This window comes from Lissotriton vulgaris, chromosome 5, assembly GCF_964263255.1.
Source record: "Lissotriton vulgaris chromosome 5, aLisVul1.2, whole genome shotgun sequence".
NCBI lineage: Eukaryota > Metazoa > Chordata > Amphibia > Caudata > Salamandridae > Lissotriton > Lissotriton vulgaris.
In genome coordinates, this window is record NC_141693.1 from 1,367,281,207 (window position 1) to 1,367,301,861 (window position 20,655).

Here is a 20,655-nt window from a genome sequence, read left to right on the forward strand (position 1 = left end):
AAACATTCATTTCATTTGATAAGAAAAGTACTCTCATTGTAAATTTACATGATTGCTGACAAGTTCCCATTTCATAAATAAGTGTGACAATCTTCACTGGCATTAAGACCGTTAGGTATTTTCGTGTCGAGCAGGATAATATGTCTTGTTTAAAGTTTGGGCAATTGGGCTTCACGGTCCCCACCCCTTCTCTGGGGTGGTACGGTGTCTATAATAAAGTATCTAAGCCCAGTGGCATTCTTCGCATGACTTTCCTCAAAATGGCGCGCCACAGGCTACGCTGCCTCAGCATTGGATATGGCCCTTAGGTGTTGCAGGATCCGTTTGTACACCTGTGGCCTGGTACTTCCGACATACCTCATACCTATATATATATATATATATATATATATATATATAGAGAGAGAGAGCGTAAATCTAGCGATTAGCGAAGTAGGCAGTCTTGGTCACTGCTGGTAATAACATTCCTTTCTCCATCTCATTCACACTTTTATCATTTTGAATTTTCCAAAATCTTTACTCTCCAACTACCTTATGGGATATTTATTTTTGCAGGATCTAATCCATTTATAGGAAAAAGGGGGCAACTTTTTCATGATCCTTACAGTCATTTAATAGCTTTTTACTGTTTATAGATTTGCAAGGCACTGCTTAGTAGTTATTGAATTGCTATTGACATAAATATAGATCTAGGTTTGTGCCATGGCAGTGAAAATTAATGTTGCCCACTAATATGTTACTTAGAGCGACTGTACTAGCAAACATACATTCACCCTTTTCTCGCTACACCGTAACGGTCAATAATGTATTATTAGCACACTACGCAAAATTGACAGGAAAACGATGTTTACTGCCTCAAGAATTGTATCTTTACACAGCAAAATAACTCTGCCACCAATCATGCAGCCTCTAACAAATTATTTTTGATTACTGGATACATTTAACTACTTGCACCCAGGTTTTGGTTAAATGGTTTTGTTAAAACAAACGCACATAAGAAATGCTATAACAAAAGCCATATATGCAGATGCATAGAGGTCATCATTACCCTGTGACTTCGCCTCTTGAGTCATGTCCCCTCCCCACATTTTAGAATGATAATAAATAGCCTATTATACTGCATATCCGCATGCAGACACTACTGTTTCAACTCAGAAATCTAATTTACAAAATCTATAATTTACCCACTTAAGGACGTTTGCAAGGTATGGATTTGATCCAGCGGTTCACCAACAATAGATACTCCACTACCACATACTCACCTGGGCCCATAAAACTCACAGTGGTTAAACTATTGGTGGGGGGTTTTCAAGTTTTATATAATTCACAAACTGTTAGTTTATTCAATACCTCAGTTCTATTTTTAACTAACCCTTCGCAGATCAACAAGTTCTTTCCTCTAGTCGATGGCGATAATTAACATAAAAGTAACTTTTCTATATTTAAGTAAATCACCACTGACTCAAGAAGTTTTCAAATCTTTATCTAAATTTTTAGATGCATGTGAACAATCTCAATACAGTGCAGTCACCATCATTCATAGGAGAGAAACTTCAATTAATAAACACAATGCATTTATCTCTGACTCATGCAATAAATGATATCGGAAAGGGAGAGGACAGAGAGAAAAGATCAAAAACATTAGCAAATAATAGAAAATTATATTTACCAAGGATGGTGTGGAAGACCAAACCCCAGGTCAAAGGGCTGGTGGGGGTCCCCTGTAATAGATTCAGGAGACAAAGACTTAAGGACAGGAATCAGGACAGGATAGTTAGCCTCTCTAAGATACCAACGGTTGCGCCGCACCTCTTTCTGACACTCTCTTCCTCCTCGAGATTCTTCTGCAATCTTCAGATCTAACCCAATTAAATCAGGATAGAAATTTCTGCTTCAGGTTCTGCAATCAGCTCTTAGTCAGCAATTGAGGATCGCACTGCATCAGCTTCTCTCCCCAGCATTCAGCAAGTCTCCATCTTCATCTCTGCTCTGCTCTGCCTAACTAAAGCTATCTTAATTAATTATACCTTTGGTTCTGCATGTTCCACTCTTTAATGTTTCAATATCCGAAAAATACGAAATTTGATTGGAAAGGGGGTCTTCATCACACCATGCTTACATGTCACTAAATTCAGTTAAACCATTGATCGTAAAACCAACCCCTTACTTTTTATTCATGAATTATATTCCCATATACTACTTGTATCAATATAGAAACATTAAAACATGATGAATAGAACATTTCACTGTTGAAATCTGCACCATCTGTTCCCATGAAGTAGCACTCGATCTTGGCTCTCTTTCAACTGCTGTGTTACGGTCGTCATGGCTTCACTCAGTGGGCATGCGCAGACTTCGCGTCATTCAGCTCATTCAGTTATGCGAGAAAGGCCCAAATACGCACTAATGATAAAAGTCAAAAGACAGAAGGTAAGTTCTCAAAATAAGTGTTTGCACTGTATACCACCCACCTCTACTCTATCCCATTTTATTTATTAGACTGATCCCCTTGTTAGCATTAGTAAAACAGCTTGTTTTATTTTCAGAGAAGCAGGTGCCATGCCTGCGAGTCTTCAAGCCGCCATGTTAATAGCTTCTGCTCATGCGCCAGAATTTCCCTCCAAGAATTAATTCGACATACTACGCAGATGTAGTTAACACATATGCAAAACAGATTTCCCATTTAAAGCAGTATTAGTCCTTCTTCAATGTTATCTGCGTTATACATACATACGCAAGCTTCACTAACCCACAAATGTTAGTGTAATTGCGTATTAGTTTCCACAAAACTTTATTAATACCTTGTTAGTGAGTTAAACGAGTGGATTGCTTCCGAGCAAGTCTCTTTTCTCTGAGACCTTGCTCCATCAACCCCCTCTCTGATACCCCTCCCAACCAGATGGCAATGTCAACTATTCTCAATTTTTCGCTTTCCCTTTTATATTATCATCTTTTCCTTCAAATTCTTTCATTTTTTATATATAATTTCCCTTTCATCCTACTAGTTGGATTTCCTCACATTCTCTCTTTCTTTTCTTTCCCTTCTCATCATGTATTCTCCTTTTTCCCTTACCATTGCAACACTTGCATGTGATCATTATCATTAATACTATTGTCACTATTACAACTACTGGTATCATTAAGTGACCTAGGAAACTCTTTCCAAAGTCAGAAACACAGTTCCGTATTGCAGTAATACTCTTTGTTAGTCTTTCCCAAACACCGTCAACCTCCAGTTGAGTCAAATTGTCATGAATTCTTGTAATATTCTTAATATACCCCTTAATTTCCTTACTTTTATCAGGTATGTAAGTGCAACAATGTTGAATGTTCAACATTTCACAGGTTCCTCCTTCTTTTGCTAATAAAATAACACGAGCAAGACGATTCTGTAAAATCATAGATCTTATTGCAACCATTTCTGTTTTAATCATCAAGAATCCTCCAGCAGTATCAGTCGAAAGACGATCAACTACCGTTGACAATTTACAAATTTTGTGTGAATTCAGAACGACTCCAACTGAAGGTATCAGTGCACCAAATATATCACCCACTATTTCTGAAAAACTAGCCCTCTTAATTCATGTTAGTCCATTAGATAGTCCATTGATTACATTGGTTCTGTCCATGTGATACATTTTTGGAAATACTACTCCAAAGTAACACTTATCCATACCACCCGGCAGGTAATCTAGAACAAGCATTATTTCCGCATACCAAATTAATGCCTTGAAATACAGGATCAGTTCCACCATTTAGTCCCCATCCCCCTATGATTAGGAAGTTGTGTTCACATTCACTGGAACCAATGAGAATTTTATTATACTCTGTTCTTAACCTGTGGAGACAAAATTGTCTCATCTTCACAAAATCTAGGGACATCGCAGCATGAGCCTCGCTCTTTGCATAAATTCCCTCTTTCCCAACCCATGGAGGTACATGGGTCTTCTGTTCAGCAGCATTCTTTGTTAAATCCTGTTTCCTTTCTTCAACTAAATTAAGAAACTCTTTTTTATCTTCACGTAATATACATGTTAGATTATTCTTGTGTGCCTGTACTATATTTATTGGGCTCATAGTTAAAAAGAATTCACCCATGAACTTTGCATCCTTACTACTAATTACTGGATTCATATTCTTTCGAACAGGTAATTCTGGACATGCTACATCTATATTAGAATAGAAATACTGCAACTTTTCCGATTACATAAAATAAACTTGATAATACACTATTTGACACACTATATGTTAAAGGAATATGGTGATAAGTTCTCTTCTAATAAGGATGTGGATAATTTCATACAGACGTAACAATCACTAATCTCCATGTACCTACATACTGAAACAACAACTTAGTAACCACATTCAAAGATAAATAATGATTATATCCATCATGAAGATACATAGCTTCATTTACTTGTTCTAATCCTGTTTTGAGTACTCTCTGTATTGCTATCTATGCTCAGATTAGTAACTGTATTATTTCTATTATTAGCTACCAATAATAAAGGTACCACCACAAAATAACCATGTCAATATTACTAAGGAAATACCACATAATCAGGCTCTAAAACATTTTGGTTTACAAACTCGTTCCGGTTGTTCAGTGACTTTAACTTCTGCATTTTCAATCAAAGGAAATGTTTGTTTCCTCTTTTCTTTTCTTAATCAGTTTAAATGAAGAATGTGATCTTTATCTTAGGGTGGCTTTAATTTACTTTCATCAATCTGACTGACAGAGGCTCTCTCTGATTCTTCACGCAAATCTAAATTTTCAAAATCTTCAAGTATGATGTAGGTCCCCTCAAGAGCCTTATATTTTCTGTTCAAAATTCTCAATCGTGGACTTCTTCGTGTGGATTTTACTAATGATTTCTTTGGTTCTGTTTGACTTGAAACCTCATTTACTTAACTCCACTTGGCCAACTGTCACCTTTTCGAACTCTTTTGACCTGAACTGCACTTTCACCTTCTCTGTCTTTCTCTAAGGTTGTTTTATTTTCACTTTGTCTAGGCACAATTTGCTCTTGTTCTTTCTCACTTTCTGTTTGTCTTTGTTCTGTATTTTGTTCTTGTACTTGTTCTTCTACATCCAACTGGTGCTGTTCAGGTCTTTCAATAGTTTGTTCTTGTTCTGCCTGAACCTGTTCGTCTACCCCTATCTGATCCTGTTCAGGTCTTATTTCAATGTGCTCTTCTTCTGCCTGAACTTCTTGTTCTTCCCCTTTCTGTCTCTGCTCAGGATTCTCAATAGCTTTGTTTATTTCTTCCGGAGTTTGTGCTTCTTTCCCTGTCTTTTCCATTCTACTTTCCTGTCTCTCAAGATTATTTCTTTTTGTTTTGACAACAACTTCAGGTATTTCGATCACTGGTATCTAGTCTTCTTGAATTGTTATGGTTGTTCTTCATCTATTTGTCTGTCAGAATCTATCACTCTAGATTCTTCAGCTTCACCACCTTCAGCTTCTGACGTTTCGGCTTGTTCAGTCAGTTGTTGCTCCTGCTGTTCAGGTGCACTTGCTACTCTTCTGGTATGACTAGCATGAATCCAATCGGGTAAACCGGCACACTTCACTGCTGTTGTAGTAACCAGTATGAGTTGTCGCAGTTTATACCACCTGGGTGCTAGACACAATTTTGTGGCGTGTTTCTTCAGTAACACCTAGTCTCCAGGATTCAAATCATGTGCTTGACTAGGCTGCCTTGCAACTGTGTGCTCTCCAACCTTATGGGAGACAGAACATACCAGATCAGACAATCCTTTGCAATACCACATCATCAGTTATAGTCATCAATTTATATCCAGGAATGAATGCTTGTCTTATTGCCCTTCCCATCAGGATTTCATGTGGACACAATCCTGTTTTTCTGTCAGGGATGCTTCTGAGACCCATCAGTACAAGTGGATGTGCATCTAGCCATTTCAGCATTGTGGATGTACACACCTTTCCTAATCTTGAATTAATTGTGCCATTAAGCTGTTCAACTACTCCAGTAGCCTCTGGGCGATAGGCACAGTGCAGTTTTTGTTGAATGTTAAATGCAGTAAATATTATTTGGACTATCTCATTATTAAAATGAGGTCCTTTATCTGATTCTAAAGTCACTGGAAAACCGAATCTCGGTATCAATGCCCTCAGCAATAATTTTGCAACTGTCATTTCTTCTAGTGGGGTATGCCTCCACCCATCTTGAAAACACACTATGACCAATATATATTTCAATACGTTGCATGGTGGTTACACAATAGCATCTAATTGTAACCTGGTGAATGGTCCTTCTGCCTTTCCAATTTTACCCCAACTAACCACTGTCTTCCTAATTGGGTTTTGCTGCAGAGAGATTAAGCATCGTTGGCAAATGCTCTCTGCGACTACCCTTCAGATTATACCAATTCTGTCTGAAGAGTCTGATCATTGCATCCCTGCCTATATGAGTTGCTCCATGATATATTCTTGCCATTTGGGAGAGCAGGCAGTCTGGCATGACTGGTCTGCCATCTGAGTACACCCACACTTCATCTTCTGTCCTTTTTGGACAACCTGACCTTATCCAGATTTCTTTCTCTCACTCTTCAGCTTCTTCTTGCAATTGTCTAACCCCAACCCATGTTTGGCAGCTGGTTTAATCATTTTCCATTTTCTTATTGATTGCCAATTAGTTTCTTGCACAATATTGAGAAATTTGGTATCAGCATATCTATTGCCCGCCGTCACATAGTCTTTCCCTGACTGGTGTGCAGCACATTTGCCCACTGCTATTTCTTTCAGCAATTGTAATGCTTCCAACAATTCTTTCACATTTTTACTGTTTCTAATAGGAGATACAGAGGATGTCAGTAATCCCCTCTGCATCCAGAGCTGGCCAAAGTCATGCACAACCCTAAACCCATACTGGTTGTTCGTAAATATGGTTACTGTCCAATTCTTCCCAATTTTACAAGCCTTTGTTAAGGCCATTGGCTACTTGTGCAGACTTAACTCCTTGTAAACAGGATGCTTCAATAACTCCTGATATTTTACATACAGCATACACAGCACTTAGGCATTCTTTTCCCGTCCTCAAACATGACCCATCCACAAATAATACACAATCTAACTCCGTCAAGGGTAAATCCTTTATGTCTGGGCGACGTTTTGTACACATTTCAGTCACATCCAAACAATCATAATCTGCTTCATCACTTTGCTCCAGACTCACACAAATAGCGGCTACTACCTTTAAGCAGCCAGGTAAAGCTGAAGACACCGGATCCAAAGTGGCAGAGAAATTCGCCACTGGACATGGGCTCAGTCCATGTCTCTGAGTAAAAACTGAAAGTGCACAACTCTTTTTCACAACAGAATAATGCAAATTCTTTCGTATAATCTGGCACTCCCAAGGCTGGTGCCTCACACAGACAATTTCGCAACTTTACAAATGCTTTCAAACATTCATCATTCCATCCTTTGCTCATTTCTGAGTCAGTTGTACCAATGGCTTTGCCAGCAGGGAAAATCTATCGATCCACTGCCTGCAACACCCAACCACTCCCAAAATCATTCTCATCTCCTTTTGCGTCTGAGGTAATTACATCTGTTTGATTATCTTTATTCTTTCGGGGGTCACTTTTCAAACTCCTCTTTCTATTTTATGTCCTAAATACTTAACTTGTTGTTGACAAAACTGCAATTTCTCTTGATACACCTTGTGTCCTCCTTTGGCCAAATGGTTCAGTAATGCAATTGTGCCAGTGACACAATCCTCTCGTGTCTTTGATGCCATTAATAGGTCATCAATATACTGAACCAAAACAGATTTTCTGAGCATTACTAATGACTAGACACTTTTTCAAGATATGAATAAAAATCGAGGAACTCTCTGTGTACCCTTGAGGAACTCGGCACCATGCCAATACACGATCAGCAAACCGGAAAGAGAAAAGATACTGGCTATCCGTGTGCAAAAGTATAGAAAAGAATGCTTGACAAAAATCAATCACTGTATACCAACCTGCATTCCATGGTATCTGATAAAGGATCACTGCTGGATTTGGTACTACCGGACAACTAGGCACTACAATCTTATTAATCTCTCGGATATTCTGCACTAATCTGTACTTGCCACTAGGCTTTTTAAGTCCCATAATTGGAGAATTACAAGGACTATCTACTAATTCTTTCAAAATTCCTTGCTCAATCATTTGTTCAATTACTGGAGCAACTCCTGCCTGCACTTCTGGACTTATTTTGTAAGGTTTTGTTCACCACTATTTTCACTGGATCAACATTTGTCATTAACCCTATATCTTTTCCTTAAAAAAATGTCCCACACCTCTGGATTTACTGTGGTTTTCAATTCTTCTGGTAAGTCATTTTCAGTCATTAATGAAAACATCTCATCTACTTCTGTCCCTGGCTTAGCTAGCAACATCTTGTAAACAATATCCTTTCTCTGTGAAATCTGGTGTTCGCACTGTATTTTTGAATGTTCACATGGTTTGGCATAGGAGCTTGTGGCACCTGATACTGTGGAGTAACTACCTGTTGTTGCTGTTGCTGGTTCACAACCACTTAATTCTGCATCTGTGGATTTAAATTTTGATTTGCCCCATTATTATTCTGAATATTCTTACACTTGTTCTTCCAGTGTCTCTGCTTTCCTTGCTTTCTCTTTACTCATTTGTCCTCTTCCTTTACTACCTTTCGACACTTGTTCAATCTGACTCTGCTCTTTCTTCTGATTTTCAGTTTGGGCAACTAATTGTGTTTCTTGCTGCTCTGTCAACTTCACTTGTGACCATTTAATTTTCTCTTTTAACTTTGTGTTTTGCAACAATGTCATTGCTGCAATATTTTGCATATTTTAATATCTCATCAATTGATTTGCTCTGCCAACACAACATGTGTTTCTGAATCATCTGACTAATCTCCGGTTTCAAACCATATACAAACCGGTACACAAAATGTCCCATATCCTTATCACCAATATTTTCAAAGCCTCTATACTGCTTAAGCACCTGTACTAACCGCTTATAATAGGCATGCATGGACTCCTTAGGTTCTTGTGTCGTTCTGTCTATTTTCACCCAATCGGTTTCATTAGGAGGGATTTTCCCTTTTAAGAAAGTAGTCACTTGGTGATACTTTTTCATCAATGGGATTCTATCAATGTGAAGGAAGTAGTTATTTTATTCGTTTTTGCAAATTATAAGGTGAAGACTTGATGTCTCGAAGAAGTGAGAAAAGCTCTCTGCGGGTGGCAAAAAGAGAGCACTATGTGCTTTTAAAATACCCCTCACACACTACGAATCCCATAGTGTCATGCTTCATCATAGGGGTCTTCCTGTCCCTCTACGGAGCGGGGCGTGCTGCGACCTACGAACTACGCAGGAGCACTTAGTTTCTGACGATAGGCTATGTGTGGTGTGAGGACAGTGGTAAGTGATAGGGGTGTAGGGACCTATGTGCGTGTAAAGGTGATGTAAAAGAATATTTAAAAATTCCCTGGCTAGTAGAAAACATTGATTTAATGACTTCTCTGGCTGGGAACAGTAAAAAGGGGGTAAATAAGTAGAACGAAATACGTTATCTACTTGTTCGACATGGCATGTTTCGTAAGCAGTCCCCTCCTGCTTACTCCTCAGGACCTCTATTGGTCCCTACTAACAATACTCAATTCTAAATAAATATAGTATGCCTAAAGTCCTAGAAACTAGTAGCAAAAATCATCTACTTAGTTTTGCTTCTGGGCTTGAGTGGGCCCCCAATGAAGCGCAAAAAAAGGTTTGACCTCTTGTGGTCCCTATGGAAAAAAAAGGAGAGAAAATACAGTTTGTAAATACACATAAAAAGACTATTCACATAGTTCTCATGACCCGCTTGTTGCGTGGGTCACATTGTGGCATAGTATCCATATAGTTGTGAAGCTTATTTTACTCTCAGTCATTCTGGACAAAAAAGGACCAGTGATATATTTTTCTTCATAATCCTGGTACAGTGGGTATAGTAGCCCTCCAAAATCTCACACGAAACAGTGCACACACCTCAATACATTCCACACACACATTCTACAGCGATCCCATGTCATGTGGGTCTCATCGCAACAAGAAGAATCTAATTAAGAGTTTCCATGTTGCGAATGGAAATGAAAATAAAGGAGACATGAAGGTAATGGAAATGAGACAAATCACTGGTCCGTTTTCTGAAAAAATGAACGAAAAACACACATAGGGCACCTATCCATGAATAAATGCATATGGCATATACATACAGTTGTTTTACATGTTGCGTGCCCCATGAGCCTGCATCTTAGGGTTTTAATCGGCAGTATACTGTGAAGAAACAAACATGATAGAGTCACTCGAAATGCTTATTTTCGAGTGCGGCCCATTCATAGCGTCTGACCAGACATTTTTAATGACCCATGATCTAGGTCTAACTTACGTGACCGCTTTTGATAATCGCAAAAACCACAGTTGATGGACAGAATGCAGAACAATGTCATACATTCACCCCAGTACAGAGATCAGGGCCTAAATCCAGAAACCGGTCCTTGGATGCTTGATTCCGGTCTGGGAAAGACATGGCTTGGTAGTTCGGGCTGGACTGTTCCCATGAGGCACAGGGTCAAGGCTGATTTGCATATAGCCATTGTCTGACCTAGGGTGGTGTGGAGTGCAAAAAAACGATGGATTTAGGCCCAGATCTTTGTACTGGGGTGAATGTAAGACATTGTTCTGCATTCTGTCCATCAACTGTGTTTTTTGCAATTTTCACCCCGAGTGTGCTGGGTATGCTCAGACGTGAGTCCCAGGCTCTCCACACCACTGGAGTCAAGCTATCCAGGCTGAAGAAGGCTGATAGCCAGAAACCGGTCCTTGGATGCTTGATTCCAGTCTGGGAAAGACATGGCTTGGTAGTTCGGGCTGGACTGTTCCCATGAGGCACAGGGTCAAGGCTGATTTGCATATAGCCATTGTCTGACCTAGGGTGGTGTGGAGTGCAAAGAAACGATGGATTTAGGCCCAGATCTTTGTACTGGGGTGAATGTAAGACATTGTTCTGCATTCTGTCCATCAACTGTGTTTTTTGCAATTTTCACCCCGAGTGTGCTGGGTATGCTCAGACGTGAGTCCCAGGCTCTCCACACCACTGGAGTCAAGCTATCCAGGCTGATAGCCAGAAACCGGTCCTTGGATGCTTGATTCCGGTCTGGGAAAGACATGGCTTGGTAGTTCGGGCTGGACTGTTCCCATGAGGCACAGGGTCAAGGCTGATTTGCATATAGCCATTGTCTGACCTAGGGTGGTGTGGAGTGCAAAGAAACGATGGATTTAGGCCCAGATCTTTGTACTGGGGTGAATATAAGACATTGTTCTGCATTCTGTCCATCAACTGTGTTTTTTGCAATCTTCACCCCGAGTGTGCTGGGTATGCTCAGACGTGAGTCCCAGGCTCTCCACACCACTGGAGTCAAGCTATCCAGGCTGATAGCCAGAAACCGGTCCTTGGATGCTTGATTCCGGTCTGGGAAAGACATGACTTGGTAGTTCGGGCTGGACTGTTCCCATGAGGCACAGGGTCAAGGCTGATTTGCATATAGCCATTGTCTGACCTAGGGTGGTGTGGAGTGCAAAAAAACGATGGATTTAGGCCCAGATGTTTGTACTGGGGTGAATGTAAGACATTGTTCTGCATTCTGTCCATCAACTGTGTTTTTTGCAATTTTCACCCCGAGTGTGCTGGGTATGCTCAGACGTGAGTCCCAGGCTCTCCACACCACTGGAGTCAAGCTATCCAGGCTGAAGAAGACTGATAGCCAGAAACCGGTCCTTGGATGTTTGATTCCGGTCTGGGAAAGACATGGCTTGGTAGTTCGGGCTGGACTGTTCCCATGAGGCACAGGGTCAAGGCTGATTTGCATATAGCCATTGCCTGACCTAGGGTCGTGTGGAGTGCAAAAAGACGATGGATTTAGGCCCAGATGTTTGTACTGGGGTGAATGTAAGACATTGTTCTGCATTCTGTCCATCAACTGTGTTTTTTGCGCTTTTGATAATCAGCATTAGTCCTACCCCATAGCAGCTCCGTGGGATCTGGGAGGGATGCCAGGCACCATCTATTTATGCCGGAAATGCAACTACGAGACAAACGCTGTGTCATCCTCGCCAGCTTGTTCTGTTGTTGGAAAGCTAGAGCGCTAACAAAAAATGGCTGCTCACTGTGGCACAATCGGAGGTAAAAAAGACCCGATCTTTAGGTTTTTCTTCTATCGTTGTTGTCTCATTAGAGAATGAATATTGATGGCTCCAATATAGTAATAGAAAAAATAGAAAAAATGCCATTGACAGCGGGTGGGTCCTTTGCGATGTTAGTAACGAGCAATGGTGAATTACATTATTTTACGAGTAAATATGAATTAAGTTGGTCTGACAGTGATTCTGATCCTGGCCAGACACCCACAAAAGTTATCTACCATCGGGCACTGGAACCCCGAAAAAAAGCCAGTGTCACTCAGGGAAGCACCAGTGTGTCCTCTATTGGTTGATGCGCTGAGGGTCAAATTGACATAGAGAGGCTGTGGTTGGGTCGCCTATGCCAGCATATTGACGCCACTCTTTAGAATTAAATTGTATTCTGTCAACAAAATTAGTGAATCATTATTTACAGAGTTTTATCTGCTGCACTTCCTTGTTGGTTCATAGATGTCAGCTCATATTGGTGCATTAGTTATGTCAGATGGCAACTCATATCCATCCATAGACCTGGATAGAGGCCTAGTTAGTTTATTACAGCTGTCCCCACGGTATCTCGTCATTAAGGCCAGTGTTATTGATGTCCAGACGGAACACCCACCTCTGTTCCTTCTCGAGGAGGTGTTCTTCTCTTGCCACTTGTTCAATTATTGTCCAAGAGATATCTTCAGGTTTGTGGTCATTTTCCAAAAAGTGTGTCGTTAATTTTGTACTTGCTCTGCGGCATTTGATAGTACTTTTGTGCTCCCCTATTCTCGTTTTTATGGCCCTGCTGGTCATGCCCACATACTCAAGACGGCAGGGACATATAATCAGATATACAACATTGTTGCTGTTGCATGTTGTGAAACATCTCTGTTCCCAGCTTGTTCCATTCCGGAAAGCCAATTTTTTGCTCTTTTTTGTTAGACAATAAACCTTGCATTTGCCACATGGATGGTGGCCTTGGACAAAGTTGGAGTTCTTGCTGGGGTTATTGTTCAAGGTTTTAGGTCTGGTGTGCACCAGTATGTCTCGTATACTCCTCCCCCTTCTGAGAGAACATAGGTTTTGGCAACTGTAGTCCCCCACTGTTCAGAATCTTCCAATGCTTGTTAACAATCTTGGTGACTTAGTTTGAACTCGAGTTGTATGTAGTGATACATATTGGTCTTTTCTCTTCCTCTTTGGGTATTTTCTCTTCCAGAAGGCTCTCCCTACAGTTATTTTGTGCCCTCTTGAAAGCTTGATTGATTACTCCCTCTGGGTACTGGCGGACTTCCAGTTTCTTCCGCAGATCTTTAGATTGGAGTTTGAAATTCTCAATTTTGGTGCAATTCCGCCTCAGGCGGAGGAATTGCCCATACGGTAGATTGTCCCGTAGATGTTTGGGATGGAAGCTACTGTACATGAGTAAACAATTCTTGGATGTGCTTTTGAAGTGGGTAGTGGTCATTAATCTTCCATCTCTAGGAAAAATGTTGAGGTCGAGGAATACAAGACTGCTGTTGGAACAGGTACTCGTGAATTTTAAGAAATCGTCCTGTAGATTCAACCATGTCAAAAATTGTTGTGACGTTCGTTCATCACCATCCCAGATGATGAGGATATCGTCGATGTACCTCTTCCAAGTTCTTATCTTCTGTCTGAAGGGATTACTGGGGTGGAGTATCCTGGTGGTTTCCAGATTGTGCACGTAGAGACCAGCTATACTGGGAGCGAAGGTGCTCCCCATGCTGGTCCTGTGCTTCTGTAGGTAGAGGGTGCCTCCTTAAGGGCCAATGAACAGCACTTTACAAATACTGGACATTTACATTTATTTATTTACATTTATATGCCCATCTATCTAAATCCTCAGGAGTAACCATCGTTTAGCCTCCCGTTCCAGTAGGGCTTATAGACACCTTTTATTTCGCCTTTTCAGATGTAACTCTCTTTGGAGTCTCAGTTAAAGGTTCCATAATTGGAAGATCCATTAATGAAATAACCGAATCACTCTCACTGGCTTGATCATCAGACATCACTATTTCCTTTCTAAAATTACTTAAAGGAACTGTTACAGTTTGTGTTTTTGGACTACTCTTTATCTCCATACAATGGGATCACGGGACCAATTTTCAATGGTATATCAAAGCTTCAGTATTCAAATTCAACTAACTTATTTCCTGAACTGATTCTTCTCTAGTTTTAGTCAAAGTTTCTCTCTCACTATCTGGTAACGCCCTTGCATTTGATGTATCATGAAGAATCTGTGGAACTAATGGTGCTCCCAACACTGAAGCACTCAGGGTGACCCTACTAGGTATCTCTTGATACGATGAAGGGCTTTTAATTAAAATATCCTCCAACATTTTGTCATCTGATTCTCCATACTCTTGACACATCCATTTGAGTTGTTTTCTCCTTACACTTGCCTCTGGACTGCTCTTCAGCCTTTAACATTGGATATAAACCCTCTGATACCACAGCTCTTCTCCATTGCTTTATCTGATCCGCACGTGAATCATATGGATATCTAGGTAAGAATCCTCTAAATCTCTTGCCACCTCTGAATTTCTCTCTTTTAAACGCCTCAGTTTCCCATTTTTCCAAAGTCTTATACGGAATGAACCTAGGCCTTGGTTCTAAATCATTAATTCGGATTCTCAAATTCTTCAGAATTCTCCCATTAAACTAACCATGTTCTGGGAAAGCTAGAACACCTTCACCTTTGGTATAATCCATTCAATTCTCCAACCATATGCAAGTAAGATATCCTCTTTCCATCATCATAAATGAAGCAGGCGCTTTTGGTGGTGGAATAGAAATTCTCTCTAGTCAACACAGGCTTATCTTTCTTAAAGAAATTCTTAATTTTCTTTATTAATGTCATCTTCCTCTTTCCTCCATACATTCTAGACGAACGATATATGAAAGAGTTTTCCGTAAACCCTCGAACTCTGTTACCTTTGTCTCGTGCTATCTCAGCGCGATTCACACCAGCGATCAAATCAGAATTCAACATACAATTTCTTTCTTATCCAATCCTAACAAAGCTCCTATTAAGCTACCAATCAAAGGTCAGGCTTGCGCTGCTCGTCTAACCAATACTAGCGTGTCCTTTTGTGATTCAAGTTTTATATAATTCAGAAACTGTTTAGGATTAGTTTATTCAATACCTAAGTTCTATTTTTAAGTGACCCTTCACAGATCAACAAGCTCTTTCCTCTGGTCGATGGACCATTAGTTGAATTTTGTTGATGGCGATAATTAACATAAAACTAACTTTTTTATATTTAAGTAAATCACCACAGCCTCAAGAAGTTTTCAAATCTTTATCTAAAATTTTAGATGCATGTGAACAATCTCAATACAGTGCAGTCACCATCATTCATAGGAGAGAAAATTCAATTAATAAACAATGCATTTATCTCAGACTCACGCAATAACTGATGTCGGAAAGGGAGAGGACAGAGAGAAAAGATCAAAAACATTAGTAAATAACAGAAAATTATATTTACCAAAGATGGTGTGGATGACCAACCCCCTGGCCAAAGGGCTGTTGGGGGTCCCCTGAGATAGATTCAGAAGACAAAGACTTCAGGACAGGATAGTTCCCTCTCTAAGATACCGACGGTTGCGCACACCCCTCTCTGACAGGCTCTTCCTCCTCGAGATTCTTCTGCAATCTTCAGATCTAATCCAATTAAATCGGGATACAAATTTCTGCTTCATGTTTTGCAATCAGCTCATTAGCAATTCAACATCTCACAGAATCAGCTTTTCTACCCATCATACAGCAAGTATCTATCTGCATCTCTCCTCAGCTCTGACTAATTAACTAAAGCTATCTTAATTATACTTTTCGTTCTGCATGTTCCACCCATTAATGTTTCAATATCGCAAAAATACTAAATTTGATTGGTACGGCAAAGGGGTTCTTCATCACACCATGCTTACATGTCACTAAATTCAGTTAAACCAATGTTCGTAAACCCAACCCCTTACTTTGTATACACAAATTGTATTTGCATATTCTACTTGTATCAATATAGAAACATTAAAACATTATGATGAATAGAACATTTCGCTGTTGAACTCTGCACTATCCGTTTCCATGAAGGAGCACTCGATCTTGGCTCTCTTTCAACTGCTGTGTCATGGCCTTCATGGCTTCACTCAGTGTGCATGCGCAGACTTTGCGTAATTTAGCTCATTCAGTTATGCGAGAAAGGCCCAAATACGCACTAATGATAAAAGTCATAAGACAGATGTTAATTTTTCAAGATAAGTGTTTGCACTGCATACCACCTACCTCTACTCTATCCTACTTTATTTATTATACTTATCCGTGTTAGCATTAGTAAAATAGCTTTATTTATTTTCAGATAAGCAGGTGCGATACATGCGAGTCTTCAAGTCGCCATGTTAATAGCTTCTGCTCATGCGCCAGAATTTCCCTCCAAACATTAACTTGTCATACTACGTAGATGTAGTTGATGCATACGCAAAACAGATTTCCCGTTTAAAGTGGTGTTAGTCCTTCTTCAATGTTATCTGCATTAGTACATCCATATGCAAGTTTCACTAACCCACAAATGTTCGTGTAATTGTGTATTAGTTTCCACAAAACTTTATTAATAACTTGTTAGTGAGTTAAACGAGCGGATTGCTTCCGAGCAAGTTTCTTTTCTCTGAGACCTTGCTCTATCACATTGATTAGGAAATGGGTTGTAGGAATGTACAGATGCGTCAGAACATTAAGATAAGTGTCCACTGCACACGAGTTGCAGAAGTTTATAAAATGTATAAACTAGGTAAGCGTAGTCTACAATACACAACCTATAACGGATAGTCAAAGTGAACATGTAAACTAATATTACACTTAAGCAATCCATAGCATAATGCAGCACACAGTCTTTATTGGGAGGAATTGGAACAATTTTATTTTCGAGACGAATTGCAATGGTCCCAAAATAAAACAGGTCTCAGCATCATTATTCTTTTGACATACACATTTTGTACTACCGTTAACATCTTTATATAAAAAAAAATGCAGAAACGTTTTACTTACATTTGAACACATATCTTTTTAGAAAATTAGTACTGCTACAAAAACCTAAGAAATACAATAAAAGCAGGAAACACTGTATGGACCATACAAACTACCTTCCAGATACTGAAAGAAACATCTCAATGCTGTAAGATAAGCAATGAGATTGCTTGTCAATCTGACTTGAAGCAACACAGTAGTACGAATTGCGGGACTCCTACATGGATTGTCAGCAACACAGTTAAAATGGACAAAATATGAAAAGTCCCAACACAACTATTGGTATTTGGAGGGCCTGGTTCAGTTGGTTTTCCATCAGCAACTCTAAATTTGATAGAACTCTTAATGTATCAAATGTAGATGATTAGGATAATTGTTTTCTTTTTGTTGATTTTCAACATTTACTATTTTAATGCACAGATGCTATTTTTGCACTTTTTCTTACGGATGTCACTTTGGTGACTACTAGCAAAAGCACCACTGCTTGAAAAAATGCAAAATATTAAGCAAAATATTAAGTACAACCCTAGAAAACTAGTTTCTGATATATGTGTTGCTATATGAAAATATGTCCTATTTAATCTGCACAATGTTACTAGCAATCCTATCTGATTTAACCTTGCCATATTCAAGAACATCGAATCACTCTACTAGAAATATTCCAGCGCGCTCCTCAAGCCTATAAAACAGGAACATTTGATTTTGCGAGAGATATAGGATTTGTATATTGAGCAGGAGACATAGCCAAAGACAATGCAAACACACCTGATCGGAGACAGAGGTATCTAAAGAAAAAGAAACAAAGGTAGTCAGTAGGGGAAGGCCACAAAGCCATACCTTTGGTTTCACACATTTATTATACACATTAGTAGTGTTCTAGCATCTTTCACTCCTAAAAATGTAATCATATAATCTCTATTGGCTTGATTTTGAATTTATGGCAATAGTTGTCAACTGCTCTGTGGAACTGTTCACTATTGTAGACAATCACTTTGCTTAGAGGAACCAAAGGAAATTGTTCTTGTCCCCCACGATGAACCCTAACAACAGAACCTTTGGAAAAACTGCTCGCAGAGCATTGCCTCACTTGTACAGAACGTGTCCTTACTCCGTCAATAGGCTGGGCATTTACCAAGTGGTCCTTTGTGGATGAATGTTGCTTGGTGAAGTCCATATGCTCAGCATTTGAGTAAGATAGAATGTCTTTCTCTGATAATATATTGCAACTACTAGTTTTGGCAGTGCGTCCTGCTATGAGCCACTGAACCAAGAGACTCTGAGAGCTGAACGGATATACCTTCTTGTCCTCCATTACAGCAAGAGTTATGCTTTTACATGGGCTGGAGCAAATGGGTTCTTGAAGAGTTCTCTTCAATTGCCATTTCTTTGAGTTACCAGGCACTTCTGCATCCTTTCTCTTCCGGTCACGTGGCGAAGCCGTCTTGGAACACTTTTCCGTAGTAGCTAATGTTCCATCTACCTGTGAATTTGTTTCACTCTGCTGATTGTCTCTCAGACTACGCAATGCCTTCTGATAGTGTCCATTTTTCTCTGGAGATTCAAATATCACTCCTTTATGAAAGTGAAGAGAGGTAGATGGTACTGGCAATCGTTCAGCTTTTCTACCCAAACAGTGCAAAGATTGTTTTGGATGCCTCATAAACTCCATAACAGATTTTGGAACTTTTACATTTAACAACGTGTTTTGGGGTGAGCCTAGGTAATCCCTGAAATACACCTGGCACATTTTGGTCTTAACAACAGGCTCTAAGGAGGAGGGCTTCAATCTGCCTACAAATTCAAGCAGCTCTTCAAAGGACGAATGGTCAGAGTAGGGGACGACATGAATATCCTTGTGCCACATATTAACTTGTCGGCTGGTTGGCAGAATTGCAATTGTTGGGTGAGTGCGATTCCAGTGCATCATGTTCGCAGAGTTTACAGCAGACTGCTCAACAACGCTGATCCTACCTGCTGCTTCTTCTGATGTGAAAACATCTTCCAGTTCTAAAAGCTTTAGTAATTCAAGTCTTTGGGGACTCACAACAATCCACGTTTGAAAAAACCTGGCTAATTCAATCAGTAATGACTCTTTTCCTATGCTGTAAAGACCTGTTAAGGAGAAAATATTTTAGTGCGGGAAAAACTTGCTAAGCATAGCATGACAATCTTAAACAATTAACAATAGTTTGTCAATCCAAGGTCAATTATGGAAAAAGTATTTAAATCTATAACTGCTTATGAGTAAATGCAGACACTTAGCAATAATGTATAAATAAAAGTTTATTACAAGTTCTGAAGTAACTCATAAACATTACCAGACATTATTTTGTTTTGTCCATAGTCTTCTATAATTGGCTAAATACTTACTGTCATATAGTGCACTCCAGAATATCAAGTAGGTTACTTTAGGCTTTTTTCCTACTGCAACATTCACAATTTTCAATTGACAAACCTAGCTCTATTTGGAGGTACGGGTCTGCTATTAAGTTACTACTAACTGAAGGGTGCGCCTATGATGGTGAAGGGGAAATGGAGTATTAGGTTATGTGATCCTCAGCCTCAATCCATTCAGATTGTGGTGCCTCATGATATGGGTGTTACTCCATGTTATTTTAGCGAGTAGGTCTTCTACTATTTTCATTTTTCGATGATATGGTTGAACTGTTGGCTAATATCACCAACTGTACCACCTGTTGAAAACAATTGCAAACTAATAAGTACACACTTAGTTACGTACCTTCTAAAGCAATATTTCTGCTCATCTTCAGGCAGATTCCTCACCTTATGAATATCGTTCAGGTGCCAGACTGGATCCAGAAAATGTTCTGCCCCCAATAACTTTCCGCTCCACCAGGTGGCGCTAGGCAGATACAGCTGGGCTTTACCCACCCAGAATGTCAAGGCACAAAGCTATATAAGGCACCAAATCGATGAGCTTTTCCATGCCTCACTAGTTCATGCAGAATGGAATGGAGATTGTACATGACAGAGGCAATAACATCAGACAGTACACTGCATACCTTGGAATCTTATTAGCAACATTAGAAGCTCGCAAGGGAAGTGGGAAGGCAGCGAATCACAGTGTCCACAGGGTAAATCATTAACGAAGGAAGACATGTTATTCTTCTGATGGATACTTCTTCTCAAAGCAATACCCACCAGGAGTACTGCCAACCAGCCATGGCTGTGCAGTAGTACTCTGTGTACTCTGCGGAGTACCTCCTGCATGATCAAAGAGAACTTGGAACTGGAACAAGAAATGATTTATCAATTCCCATTCTTATACAGGTACAGCAGACGGGGATATCTATTCTCTGTCGACACTTTCACAAACTGTTTGGATTGGTCCATCTTTCATGTGTTCTTCTAAGGCTGTCCTCCAGACTAAGCCTTTGTTTAGGGTGAT

The 20,655-nt window shown here is 39.8% G+C and overlaps 1 protein-coding gene across 2 annotated transcripts in view; it reads right to left on the reverse strand.

Annotated features, from left to right (window-relative positions):
- Nucleotides 1-17,098: 17,098 nt before the first annotated feature.
- LOC147712609 (5' exonuclease Apollo-like) overlaps nucleotides 17,099-20,655 on the reverse strand; it is a 101,791-nt gene continuing 98,234 nt past the window's right edge. For both annotated transcript variants that reach the window (XM_086923317.1, XM_086923316.1), the window contains one exon: nucleotides 17,099-19,358. In XM_086923317.1, coding sequence (XP_086779443.1) covers nucleotides 18,151-19,358 — 1,208 coding nt within the window. In that variant the 3' untranslated portion in view covers nucleotides 17,099-18,150. The remainder of the gene's footprint in view (nucleotides 19,359-20,655) is intronic.